Consider the following 14,783-nt stretch of genomic DNA (forward strand, 5'->3'; position numbering starts at 1 on the left):
CCTCAATGCACCACTCACCTTTTTTCCCTCATCAATTCTATGATTAACCTCATCCTTCAATAATTGTATTTACATTAATTCTTATGGGAAATAATACTTCAAATTTAGGCTGACCTTCTGGAATGGATTACGGCCGAAAAACGAGGTTCCATTGTATTACTAAATTTAAAAATAGAAACTTTTGTTTTTCTTTTGGGCCACCTTGCTTCAGTGGGATACGGCCGGTTTGTTGAAAGAAGAAACACTATATAGCACTGGGTACAATTTATTTAAAAGGAATGCAATTCTGCTAAGTAAAAGAACACAAGTGCAACTAATGTGACATTTTATTATGCCACAATAAAATGTCACATTAATTGCATTTGTCCTTTTACCTAACACATTGTTGGTAATTCTACCAACATTAATACAAATGCAATTCTGATGAATACAATCAGGTGTAAAGTCCGTATGTACTTCATCTTGGGCAATTACTGCCTCCTCGTCATTTCTTGAACTGCTTATTTATTTCCTTAACTGTCCACTTTGACAGCCTGAATTTTAGCTATATCAGTCACAATTAATGTTAATGTTGCAAACTCATATATACAGTGCTGCACAATCCTTTCACATCCATAAAATAACAGCATTTCTTCCTTTTAGAATTCTTCTCAAGGATCCAGTCACTTGTCTTCCTTGTACTGCTCCCCTGTTTCTCTATCCACTGTTATACTGATCACACACATGCACAAAATTTTGTTTTAAATAACAAGTTATTAAATGTCTAAAAAGTTTTACACATTATTATGAGACATAATGAAGACTGCTCCCACATTCTCAATGGTTAAGAGCAAATCAAAAAGAGAGAGAGAGTAGCACGAGATAGAGAAATATAGGAACACAAAACTAAATTTAAAAAGTAAATTATTTCTGTGTATGATCTGCTGGATAAATGTTGGCAAATGGAAGAGCTACATATGAATTTTCCTGAAAGAAAATTAAAAATAGTGAGACAAAGAGAAATGTGAAAGATAAAAGACTTTAGAGACACAGTACAACTGTTATTAATAAATTCATGAGGATTTTAATATTTATTATTATATGAAGGGGAAGGTCTAAACCTGTAAGGGTTAGACACAACTGGGAAATGGGAGGGGTGAGGGGCAATCATGTTTGATCTCAGGGAGAGGATAGCTTTAATCCTTGGATTAACAGCCCTTCACCAGCATCAAGGAACTCTTTTAAAGAGTATAAAAAAATAATATTTACTACAGAAATACAAGCAGGATATTGAAAGCAATGCCACTGTATCTGGTATGTATGATACCCTATGTATCTAGTATTTATGATATCCTAGCAATAAACTTTAAGAGTACTGAAATTCATGATTATATCACAATGTTTTTTATGTTTTCCATGGGGAAGTAGAGCAGAATTCTTCCTTGGTAAGCCATGCATGTCGTAAGAGGCTGCTAAAATGCCGGGAGGAAGGGGCTAGTAACTTCTCCTGTATACACTACTAAAATTAAAAAGAGAAACTTTCGTTTTTCTTTTTGGGCCACCATGATTCGGTTGTCTGGTTTGTTGAAAGAAAAGTTTTTTATGTTAGCTCATATAAACTGCTAACTTCCCTTTTCTGAAGGAACTTAGAAATTAAACTACAACTAACCTGCCTTGAGCAACCAGCCAACGAGGACTTTCAGGTAAGAAAGAAAAGCCTGTAAGTTGTACTACAGCTGGCAGCCCAGCAAGACCCAGCATGTACCTGTTGATGATGATGTCACTATATTAGTGTGATTAAAACAACATATTAAAAGTGCATACACATTCACTCCATATTTTATTTAGTGACCACTCTATTGAGCATCTTAGGAAGAGGGTCTCTGCAATTATGAATGAGGTCAATAAGAAATAACATTTTAAAACAATTGTTATATTAGTGTAGATCCACAGTTTTTCACATGTGTAACACACAACCAATCTTTGTACTACTATATTTATAAGAAAATAGATTCCAAATTACAAGCAATTCATTAGAAGGTCGGAACACCATGAGCACAACTCATTCATAATATGGAGAAACAATATTTCAACTTGTCAGTTTTCACTTAATATTTACAGGTTTTAATTATAAAATTAAACTACATATGTACTTGTATAAATAATTTCTTAAACTATTACTGTACAGTGCTGTATGAATCAGCTTCAGTCAAAACACAATCGAGTGCAAACTGGAATCATGTGCAACAAAACATTTAGCAGTGTTATCCTGGTATATGCATAATAAAGTTACCTCCATCCCTCAGGAACGCTGGAAAATGCGCCACAAATTACACTGGCAACAGCTTGTCCACCTGTGATGAACAGTGTGTTGGTGACAGTAATACGCCCTCGTAGCTCCACTGGTGATGATTCACTTAAGTACACTGGTACGGACATTGAAGCAAAACCTGCCGAAATTTGCCAAGGAGCAAAACACAGCAAGTTAATATTTTGTGTATGAAAGCCTGAATTTTCTAAATGTAATCTCCCTAATAAAAATATAATAATCTTCATTTTCAGGCCATTACATCTACCAATGAGTAATCACAATTGTTTCATGGGAGAGATACATGATTATATACACCTGGAAAATCCTAGAGGGACTAGTACCGAACTTGCACACGAAAATCACTCACTACGAAAGCAAAAGACTTGGCAGACGATGCAACATCCCCCCAATGAAAAGCAGGGGTGTCACTAGCACGTTAAGAGACCATACAATAAGTGTCAGGGGCCTGAGACTGTTCAACTGCCTCCCAGCATACATAAGGGAGATTACCAACAGACCCCTGGCAGTCTTCAAGCTGGCACTGGACAAGCACCTAAAGTCGGTTCCTGACCAGCCGGGCTGTGGCTCGTACGTTGGTTTGCGTGCAGCCAACAGTAACAGCCTGGTTGATCAGGCTCTGATCCACCAGGAGGCCTGGTCACAGACCGGGCCGCAGGGGCATTGACCTCCGGAACTCTCTCCAGGTAAACTCCAGATTTTGAGAATGCAAACTGCCCCTTTATGTTGATACATTTATATTGCAATAATATCAAATTTTAGTTACCTTTCTTTATATTATCTCATAGCCTGTTAATACTGAAGTGGTTTTCATGACTACTTATTATATTGGCATGTCTTGATAATTTGTATTTAGTTATATTGTACATGCACACAACACAATGAAAAGAACAATAAAAATTACCACTGGTATCAAAATATTTAATAACTAGTAAACAATAATCTTACCAATGCCAATACCAACAATAATTCTACCAATCAGAAGCATTATCTTGTCTTGTGCAGCCCCCATAACAACCGCTCCAACAGCAAACACTACACTGGCAGTCAGAATCACAGGGCGACGACCAAACTTATCTGAAACACCAAGAAGATGATTTAGTAATTTTTTAAAAACTCTGGATGTCTCCCACTGAGGTAGGGTGACCTGACAAACAAGAAAACACTTTCACTGTCACTTGATCACTGTCTTGCCAGAACAAAACTGACAGTGCAGTTCAGATGACCCTCCAAACTGTATCATCTACACTCCTCCTTCAGAGTGCCAGCACTGTAATTCCCATCTCAAAGACTCAAGCCTGCTAACCAGTTTCCCTTGAATCCCTTCATAAATGTTATTCTGCTCATACTCCAAAAGCACATAAAATCATAAAAACCACATGCCTCCACTCACTCCTATCTAAAATGCTCACACAACCTTTTGGATGTCCAATCCACTAGCACTCAAAACCTCTTTTACTACTTCTCTCCAGTGTTGGTACCACTATACTCTGGTGTATTTCCCTGTTTGCCTCTACAGATGCCTCAATGCCCACTCACCTTTTTTACCCCTCTTGTCAACTCCATAATAAAATTAGTAGTACAGTACCTGGAGGTCATTCTGGGGGTCAATGCCCCCATGGCCTGGTCCCCAACCTTGCTTCCCAGTAAATCAGGGCCTGATCAACTGGGCTGTTACTGCTGGCCACAGGCAATCAAACATATGAGTCACAGCCCAGTTGATCAGGCATTGACTTTAGGTATCTGTCCAATTCCCTCTTGAAGACAGCCAGCCAAGTGTCTATTGGTAATTCCTATTTTGTATGATGGGAAGCTGTTCAACAGCCTTGGGGCCCCTGGACATATATTTGCTTTCTTCTTCTTCTTGGGGTTGATAGGGCCACTGACAGCATACGACATATCAAGCCCCGCCTTCCAGCTCCCACAAAAGGAACATCAACCAAAGTGGAAGGAAGTTGACTAATAACTGTGGGTATTATTTCTCTAATGCACCCTGAAACCAACAAGAATGTGCAGGTACAGGCCAGAATCTCCTGATGGTCTGGAGGGTTAAACCCCTCTCCACTGAGAAGGAGAGGTAAAGTCAAAGACTGTACTCCGAATGTGCGCAAAGTTGCATGGAGGAGAGTCCAAGCAGAGTGGTAACAGGGGCACTACAGTAGGACATGCTCCACCATCTCAGGCTGTGGGGAATACCACAGGCAGTACGGAGAGTCCATCATCCATAGGCACTGCAGATGAGCTGCCAGTCGTGAATGCCCAACCTGGAGACGAGTCAGTGCAACATCTAGTGAGCGAGTGGGAGGGCAAGTCCAAGGGCAGGGGACATTGAAAGACTGGACTGGGCTCAGTGCCGAAGAAGAGAGGGAGCATGCCAGATCCCTTAGCATACTCATGGTACCCCTGCTTTTCATTGGGGGGTATGTTGCACCATCTGCCTAGGTTTTTGCTTGTGTAAGGAGTAATTTCTGTGAGCAGATTTGGGACCAGTCCCTTTAGGATTTTCCAGGTGTAGATTGCGATGTTTCTTTTATTATATTAATAGTGAACCTATGGTACATAAATTACAAAATATTACAAGTGGCATTTAACAAATATTAAACATACTACAATTACCATGGTATTAAGCTACTTCAGTGGTTATGTAAAAATTTAGTTTTGGACAACATGGGCTAAAATCTTCATATATCAGAAATGAATAATGTATTGCAACTAGTGTATAAAAATTAAATGATTTAACTTTGCTGAATCATACACTAAAATCTGTGAAGAAACTGGAGCATGAAGTACATACACAATTTTTCACTTCATGATAGAGAGAAATTGCTGTACATATATAATTTGAAGGCACAGAAATGCAAAATTCTTTCAAATCTACATTCACATCTCTACTTCTTTTTATTTATTTACATATTATGTGTATGGCATAAATATTATAATTATGTAGTGTGGAAATTAGGAGGAGGTGTGGAGTTACTAAAAGTATTATTCAGAGGGTTGAGGAGGGGTTGTTGAAGTGGTTTGGTTATTTAGAGAGAATAGAGCAAAACAAGTTGACTTGGAGGGTGTATAAATGTGTAGTGGAGGGGAGGAGGAATAAGGGTCATCCTAGGAAAGAATGGAGGGAGGGGCCTAGACATACAGCAAGCATGTATTAGCATGTTAGATAAGAGTAAGTGGAGACAAATGGTTTATGGGACTTGGTGAGCTGTTGGAGTATGAACAGAGTAATATTTTGTGAAGGGGTTCAAGGAAACTGGTTAGCTGGACATGAGTCCTGGAGGTGGGAAGTACAATGCTTGCACTTTAAAGGAGGGATTTGGGATATTGGCTGTGTGGAGTGACATCTAAATTGTCATATCTGGGCACCTCTGCAAAGACAGTGATTATGTGTGAATATGGTGAAAGTGTTGAATGATGATGAAAGTGTTTCTTTGTTTTTGGGGCCACCCTGCCTCAGTGGGAGACGGTTGATGTGTTAAAAAAATATATACATATTTAACATCATGTGTACTGGTACATATGTAAAAAGGGTAAATACCACAATAGAATAACTACAGTACAGGTTTTGGTAATTATCATACCAATTTACAATTATGTGTGTCCAAAATTAGACTTGAATTTGTAATAAATAACAAAAAAGGCACAATACCGTGACTGGAACGATACACAAATAACCCGCACATAAAAGAGAGAAGCTTACGACGACGTTTCGGTCTGACTTGGACCATTGACATTGACTTTGTCAATGGTCCAAGTCGGACCGACACGTCGTCGTAAGCTTCTCTCCTTTATGTGCGGGTTATTTGTGTATTGAACTTGTAATGTATGTACATCCAAGACTGATGTCTCACCTGTAGCAGGCCCAGCAATCAGTGCTGAGAGCCAGGCTGCTGCAATAGTAGCAGAAACAATAACTTCATGCCATACTGTGCTCAACTTGAACTCTTCCCTGTTAACAACGACATTTTTAGTCATTCCAGTATAGATTATCATCATTCAGTAAGTAATCATTACTGTTCTGTCAATGCTACTCTTAAAGCATATTGGATACATTCACCAGTAACATGACAATGAAAAGGAGTACAAATTAGGTGTAACCTCCAAAGTAACAGCCAAAAGATACAAGTTAAAATTTATCTGTTACTCAAATAAATTTAATGAAACAAAAGGGGACAGAATTACATGAAAATCACTTTCAAATCCTAGAACTGAATAAAATAAAAAAAATTATTCCTCTCAGAGCAAATGACTTTTTCCATCTCAGTTTCATAAAGTCCTACGTTAATGACAAATACCAACATGTGACCATGAAATATGTTTCATCAGATACCCTGCTATAAACACTGGGTTAACACACAGCAGCAACCTATGACTGCTACTATTGCTCTTTAACATTAATGACCTATCAAATGCATTCTAGAAAACCAAACTACTGTAATGCTTTTCACTTCTGGCACATCTGTAATCTTAAATGTGATCAAGTTGTTATAAGGAGCAATGGACATTTTATCAATTCCTGCTTTTGATTGACCTGAGTGAGTGTCAAGCGAAGCAGATTTATTTTCTCATAATTTCCGCTACTTGTTCTTTACTGGATTAACTGTACAAATATAAAAACGTGTGTACAGTATAAATATACTGGGATGAGTGGCCAATGTTTGTAATGGACAGAGATGAGGCTGTTTTGCAGTGATCATAACAATAATGGACAATTCTGTAAACAACTGACTTTGTTCATTGTTTCTGAATCAATTGTCCCAGCATAATTTGTCTCATACTTCTGAAGAGCGTCAATTCCATAGTTTACTTTGTAAATCAGTAAAAGTACTGTACTACATATGCCCAGTAGATACAGTACAGTAGATTAAATAAATGAAACATTAAAATAGGATGCATTAAGCATAGGTAACTCTACATAGGTAACTACAGCAGTAGTCAGCTGTGAATTCACTACAAATTTCACAAAGCATCTCTATCTTACTTGGCAAATTTGAATTCTACTCTGTTGTCTTAAATCTAAATTGAAATTGGAATATCACTTTTAATAACATGTGAATTTCAGATGGCCTTACCATTGATCAATTTCCAGAGGCCAGTCAAATACCAAATACAGTGGACCCTCACCTAACGATATTAATTGGTACCCGAGAACGAATATCGTCAAGCGAGTTTTTTAGCGTTAACCGAGGCAAAATGTTAGTGTTAAAATGTATCGTTAGGCGAATTTAACGTTAAGCGATGCGTTCGTTAGGCGAGGGTCCACTGTACAGTGGTAACCCGAATTTCAAACAGCTCCCAACTCGAACAATTATATAAGTGTATTTTTGTAAGTGCTTTTGTAAGTGTATTTTTGGAGGTCTGAAACAGACTAATCTAATTTACATTTTTCCTTATGGGAACAAATTCATGACAAATTCATTCGGTTACAGCACCTGAACTGCCTTTTGGAATGAATTAAGGCCAATATTCGGGGATCCACTGTATATTTGAACTATGTACATGAATATGAAAGTTCTAAAGATAAGGAGTATGTATATTTAACCCTTTGACTGTTTTGGTCGTATATAGTATACGTCTTACGAGCCAATGTTTCAGACGTATATATACTCAATAATTCTAGCGGCTTCAAATCAAGCGGAAGAAAGCTGGTAGGCCCAATTATGAGAGAATGGGCCTGTATGGTCAGTGTGCACCACATAAAAAAAAATCCTGCAGCACACAGTGCGTAATGAGAAAAAAAAACTGATCGTTTTTTTGGATTAAAACGCCGACTTTGAGGTGTATTTTTGTATAGTATTTATCGATGTATTTGCGTTTTCATGGTCTTAGTTGATAAAATGGAAAACATATTACAGAAATAGAGATGATTTTCATTACTTTGACGATGAAAACATTCTTGAAACTGAGCTCAAGTAGCGGAAATGTTCGATTTTTACCAATGTTCAGGAGTAAACAAATCACACATGTCCAATACACGTCAACTGGGGAGTCTAATATTCTTTCACTAGTGCACTGATATTATTTATACCATTTCTACAATAATGCAGTAGTCTGCATAACAGTAAATTTTGTATTTTTTTGTATGAATAAAAAATCAAAATAGAAAGCAATAATAATATATGAGGGGCCTAGAGATGTGACTAATGAACAGAGGATATGTTATTTTAGTGCCAAGAATGTCTACCTTGTTTATTCTGGACCCTATTTTGAAATTGGCATCTTTTTTAGTTTGCGTGAAATTGGCCAAATTGCCAATTTCTGACCACAATACTGGGTAGTCCAAATTGGTAAATGGGAGGTTTCTTGTACTCAGCTAATAGATAAAATGGAGTTCTAAAGAAATAGCTATGAGTTTGGTCAACTGGAACAATGGAATTGGCTGAAAATAGGGCTCAAAGTCGTCGAAATCGCCAATACGCATATGTCGCCGAGACCGATAACTTCGCGGGAGCGTAATTCCATGAGTTCTCGACCAAATTTGGAACTTTTGGTGTCATTACCATCGGGAAAAGATTCTCTATCATTTCAAAAGAAAAAATATTTTTTTTTTTTTTCAAAAATTTAGCGACAGAATGACAGTTTCAGAAAGGGGCCTGAAACAGTCAAAGGGTTAAGAGAGGTATTTGGTTATTATACAGATATTTAGTTTCATCTTACTTTTCCTATATTCAACTTACTATGCTATATTTTCTTATAGGAAAAAATTCCAAAGAATTTTCTTAAAGCTCCAACTGCAATTATTTTGGGCATAAATGCAGTATAAGCACACTTACCTAACAAGGATCATAGCACCTGACACAACACCGGTGTCATAGCCAAAGAGAAAGCCACCTATGGCACCAAAAACTGCCAACAGGTAAATTGCCTTGGGAAAAGTTGTGTCTGCATTTTTGGTGGAACGTTCTCCCATCACTTCCACTGCAATACAACAAAATTAGAACTTTATAATGGCTATTAAAATAAGACATTTTTTAAATTAAGGGTTCTTTCTTTAGATAAGATTGGGATGACTGTACATTCTTGGACCACAGGAAAGCATCTAACAAGACTACACCCAATTATTATTATAATCATAACTAAGCACTAAACCCACAAGTCATACAGCATGACCATACTAAGGAATGGGTACAAGGAAGAGCTCTGCAGTAGCTCAAAAAAAAAAAAATGAAGAAAACAAGACATTAGGTCAGTGGGAGGTTTGAGAGTGGGGAAGGATAATAATTAGAGTTCCCAAGCAATCTGTATTGGAACCATTATTATGCTTAATAACATACATTAAGGACCTAGCAATGGGAACTGAATCCTACATACCTCCTAGTCCCAAAGCTAAGAGGTATGTCCTACGAGGAGAGGTTAAGGGAAATCAACCTGACGACACTGGAGGACAGGAGAGATGGGGGGACATGATAACGACATACAAAATACTGAGAGGAATTGACAAGGTGGACAAAGACAGGATGTTCCAGAGATGAGACACAGCAACAAGGGGACACAGTTGGAAGTTGAAGACACAGATGAATCACAGGGATGTTAGGAAGTATTTCTTCAGCCACAGAGTAGTCAGGAAGTGGAATAGTTTGGGAAGTGATGTAGTGGAGGCAGGATCCATACATAGCTTTAAGCAGAGGTATGATAAAGCTCAAGGTTCAGGGAGAGTGACCTAGTAGCGACCAGTGAAGAGGCGGGGGCCAGGCGCTTAGACTCGACCCCTGCAACCTCAACTAGGCGAGTACTGCTATTTACTGAAGATGTACAGCCAGTGAAAAGAAAAAGAATGGGAGAAGAGATGGGCTTCAGACAGACTTGGACAAGCTGCAAGAGTGGACAAACAAGTGGCTACTAAAATTAGACCTTATCAAGTGTAAGGCCAGGCAAACTGGAGAGGAAAAGTGATGTGATACAGCCTAGGAAGTGAGAAATAACAAATATCAATCAAGGAGAGATATCTGGATGAGAGCAGTCAACATTTCTCCAATCAGAGCAGAAAGTTTCACACAAACTGCTCTTTGTGCATTTTTATGTGCTGAAAATCAACCAGGAATGTTGATTAGTTTAATTTAGTATATATTTGCCTATATCTCTGTGAAGTACCCAACAATAATTAAAAAAACTGGGTGTCTTACATGTGGCAGCTTAAGATGTGTTGTTCCATTTCTATAATGATTTTTATTACATTCACAGGGTAGCACTAAACCCATAAAGGTCATACAGTGCCTGGGAGACTGGAAGGAATTAAGGCTCGACTTTGAGAATGCATTTTCTCAAGAACAGTTCTAAACTTGGACAATGGGCTGGAACTTATTTTAACCTCACACTAAATAATAAATGTGCCCAAAGCTCATAACATCCCAGCATAAGCACGGTTAATGCAACTCAAAAAGAGACTCAAGAATTTCATTATAGAATTCTTTAGGGCTTTATACATGACTAGTTTCAATTATATTTTGGAGAGACCTCCTATGATTTTATTGCCAACGCTCTCGCTTCACACACTGAGTGCCCGTGGTTCAATTTCCAACAAGGGTGGAAGTATTGGGCATGTTTCCTTACACCTGCTGTCCCTGTTCAACTAGCACTAAGTAGGTACCTGGGTGTTAGCAGACTGGTATGGGTCGGATCCTGGGGGACAGTGGAAATAAGACAGACAGTTCTTGATGAGATGACGCACTGACTTTAATAATAATAATAATAATATTAATAATAATAATAATAATAATAATAATAATATTTCATTTCAACATGATACATGTTCGTTCAAAGGAATATAATAGATGGGTGTACGTGGCCCGGTGGTCTGGTGGCTAAAGCTCCCGCTTCACACACGGAGGGCCCGGGTTCGATTCCCGGCGGGTGGAAACATTTCGACACGTTTCCTTACACCTGTTGTCCTGTTCACCTAGCAGCAAATAGGTACCTGGGTGTTAGTCGACTGGTGTGGGTCGCATCCTGGGGGACAAGATTAAGGACCCCAATGGAAATATGTTAGACAGTCCTCGATGACGCACTGACTTTCTTGGGTTATCCTGGGTGGCTAACCCTCCGGGGTTAAAAATCCGAACGAAATCTTATCTTATATGCGAAGCATTTCTGGCAGGCTATAACTAACTTAAGATTAATAAGATTGACCCTCTGGATTAAAAATCTAAACAAATCTTATTTTACTCAGCAATTCAAGAAGGTCTAAAGGTTTACAACTCAACTAGTCTCTGAGCTGAGGTTCCTGACCTATGAGTAGACACAGACTCAAAGTATCTTAAAAGAAAGATAATTATAATAATTATAATCATAACCAAGTACTAAACCTGTTAAGGTCAAACAGCAGAAGGAAGATAACATTGTAAGTCATAATCATGTATATGACACTCCAAGGATTTGATAAGGCACATGAGGACAAACTAAAATGCTAGGCAGATTATATTCAAACGTAAATACCTTGAAACACACACGAATCACAGAAATATTTGAAAATAAATTGTATAAAATGTTCTTTGTTAAGATTAAAAAAAAAGAGTTTAGTTATATATACAAATGTTTTACTGGGTATAAATCTGTACAATGGTTCTGCTGGTACACAGATGATTAAGATATAGTGCAACACTGCTAAAATATATAGTTTAAACCTATAATAACTAAGATTTGAGGAATATGACTATTTCCATCAAGGGTTTTCAAACTTGATAATAAGTAAGTTTATTTAGGTACAGGTAGACATAAGTACAATTATCATCCCTAATGTAAATCATCCAGGATATTATTATAATCAAGGGGGAAGCGCTAAACCCGTAGGATTATACATCGCCTGTGGGCGGATGTGGAAGGTATTTATATTTAATTCAGGGAACTGGAGCACAGATCCAATTCCCTTGATCAAGAGCCCCTCACCAGCATCAAGGAACATTCCTGGAAAGGATCACCCAGGATAACCTCCCCCAAAAAATCAAGTAACATTCCCACTGGGATCCTCCAGATAATAACGATAGTAAGGTTAATTACAGATGACACATTATATTGTACCATCTCACCTGCATCACGAGCAAGAAGACATTCCCGGTCCTCCATAACTTCCCAGTGATGATAAAATCAGTTGTAATATAATGTAATTTGTAATCAGCTTCTGACGCTGACACTTCGTATTGTACTACAAACTTCTCCTGTGATATTATCTTCAGGGTGACATACTGTACGTCACGAGGGAAACAAACTTGTGTATATGAGTCTGTTTAAATACTGACATATGCTGGATTGTGTAATAATAATAAAAATATTAATAAAAACATGTGACCATTATGAGAGGTACGACACGTTTCCAGGGTGTGATATGTCAACATCAACAGACGTACCAGACGTATGAAGTTTTCAAACCCACTATCCTCCACCCACAGTGTGACTCCCACTACCCTCCACCCACAGTGTGACTCCCACTATCCTCCACCCACAGTGTGACTCCCACTATCCTCCACCCACAGTGTGACTCCCACTATCCTCCACCCACAGTGTGACTCCCACTATCCTCCACCCAGTGTGACTCCCACTATCCTCCACCCACAGTGTGACTCCCACTATCCTCCACCCACAGTGTGACTCCCACTATCCTCCACCCACAGTGTGACTCCCACTATCCTCCACCCAGTGTGACTCCCACTATCCTCCACCCACAGTGTGACTCCCACTATCCTCCACCCACAGTGTGACTCCCACTATCCTCCACCCACAGTGTGACTCCCACTATCCTCCACCCAGTGTGACTCCCACTATCCTCCACCCACAGTGTGACTCCCACTATCCTCCACCCACAGTGTGACTCCCACTATCCTCCACCCACAGTGTGACTCCCACTATCCTCCACCCACAGTGTGACTCCCACTATCCTCCACCCACAGTGTGACTCCCACTATCCTCCACCCACAGTATGACTCCCACTATCCTCCACCCACAGTGACTCCCACTGTCTTCCACCCAGTGTGACTCCCACTATTCTACACCCACAGTGTGACTCCCACTATCCTCCACCCAGTGTAATTCCTGCTATCTTCCACCCAGTGTGACTCCTACTCTCCTCCATCCACAGCATGACTCCCACTATCCTCCACCCACAGTGTGACTCCCACTATCCTCCACCCACAGTGACTCCCACTGTCTTCCACCCAGTGTGACTCCCACTATTCTACACCCACAGTGTGACTCCCACTATCCTCCACCCACAGTGTGACTCCCACTATCCTCCACCCACAGTGTGACTCCCACTATCCTCCACCCACAGTGTGACTCCCACTATCCTCCACCCAGTGTGACTCCCACTATCCTCCACCCACAGTGTGACTCCCACTATCCTCCACCCACAGTGTGACTCCCACTATCCTCCACCCAGTGTGACTCCCACTATCCTCCACCCACAGTGTGACTCCCACTATCCTCCACCCACAGTGTGACTCCCACTATCCTCCACCCACAGTGTGACTCCCACTATCCTCCACCCAGTGTGACTCCCACTATCCTCCACCCACAGTGTGACTCCCACTATCCTCCACCCACAGTGTGACTCCCACTATCCTCCACCCAGTGTGACTCCCACTATCCTCCACCCACAGTGTGACTCCCACTATCCTCCACCCACAGTGTGACTCCCACTATCCTCCACCCACAGTGTGACTCCCACTATCCTCCACCCACAGTGTGACTCCCACTATCCTCCACCCACAGTGTGACTCCCACTATCCTCCACCCACAGTGTGACTCCCACTATCCTCCACCCACAGTATGACTCCCACTATCCTCCACCCACAGTGACTCCCACTGTCTTCCACCCAGTGTGACTCCCACTATTCTACACCCACAGTGTGACTCCCACTATCCTCCACCCAGTGTAATTCCTGCTATCTTCCACCCAGTGTGACTCCTACTCTCCTCCATCCACAGCATGACTCCCACTATCCTCCACCCACAGTGTGACTCCCACTATCCTCCACCCACAGTGACTCCCACTGTCTTCCACCCAGTGTGACTCCCACTATTCTACACCCACAGTGTGACTCCCACTATCCTCCACCCAGTGTAATTCCTGCTATCTTCCACCCAGTGTGACTCCCACTATCCTCCATCCACAGCATGACTCCCACTATCCTCCACCCACAGTGTGACTCCCACTATCCTCCACCCACAGTGTGACTCCTACTATCCTCCATCCACAGTGTGACTCTCACTATCTTCCCCCCAGTGTGACTCCCATCCTCTACCCACAAAGCCGGGGTGTGGTTTCTCAAGGATCCTGTAGTGCTTGCTGTCTTTGTACTTCCTGACATCATCTGCTACTACACCCTTCGAGCCCTGTGGGGCAGGGTTAGTGGAAAGTCAAGGTGCCTAGCTTCTCCCTACGAGTCCCGTGAGGAAGGGTAATGGGGTTAGGCTTGGGGACAATTGGTCTAGGAAGATGAAGTACAGGTGTCCCATAGCTCAATCAATAGCACACTCAGCT

The 14,783-nt window shown here is 40.5% G+C and overlaps 1 protein-coding gene across 2 annotated transcripts in view; it reads right to left on the reverse strand.

The window, feature by feature from the left end:
- Window positions 1-14,783, reverse strand: part of LOC128691161 (proton myo-inositol cotransporter) — a 41,225-nt gene that overhangs the window by 24,032 nt on the left and 2,410 nt on the right. Inside the window, exons 1-6 of one of the 2 annotated variants that reach the window (XM_053780008.2) lie at window positions 12,334-12,765; window positions 9,085-9,229; window positions 6,163-6,260; window positions 3,257-3,385; window positions 2,273-2,429; window positions 1,649-1,744 (exon numbers count right to left, since the gene is read on the reverse strand). In XM_053780008.2, the coding sequence (XP_053635983.1) occupies window positions 1,649-1,744; window positions 2,273-2,429; window positions 3,257-3,385; window positions 6,163-6,260; window positions 9,085-9,229; window positions 12,334-12,370 (662 nt within the window). In that variant the 5' untranslated portion in view covers window positions 12,371-12,765. Of the gene's footprint in view, window positions 1-1,648; window positions 1,745-2,272; window positions 2,430-3,256; window positions 3,386-6,162; window positions 6,261-9,084; window positions 9,230-12,333; window positions 12,766-14,783 lie in introns of those variants that run through there. The other variant, XM_053780009.2, reaches the window with a different exon arrangement.

The sequence above is a fragment of the Cherax quadricarinatus genome, chromosome 27, assembly GCF_038502225.1.
Source record: "Cherax quadricarinatus isolate ZL_2023a chromosome 27, ASM3850222v1, whole genome shotgun sequence".
In the NCBI taxonomy this organism is placed as follows: Eukaryota; Metazoa; Arthropoda; class Malacostraca; order Decapoda; family Parastacidae; genus Cherax; species Cherax quadricarinatus.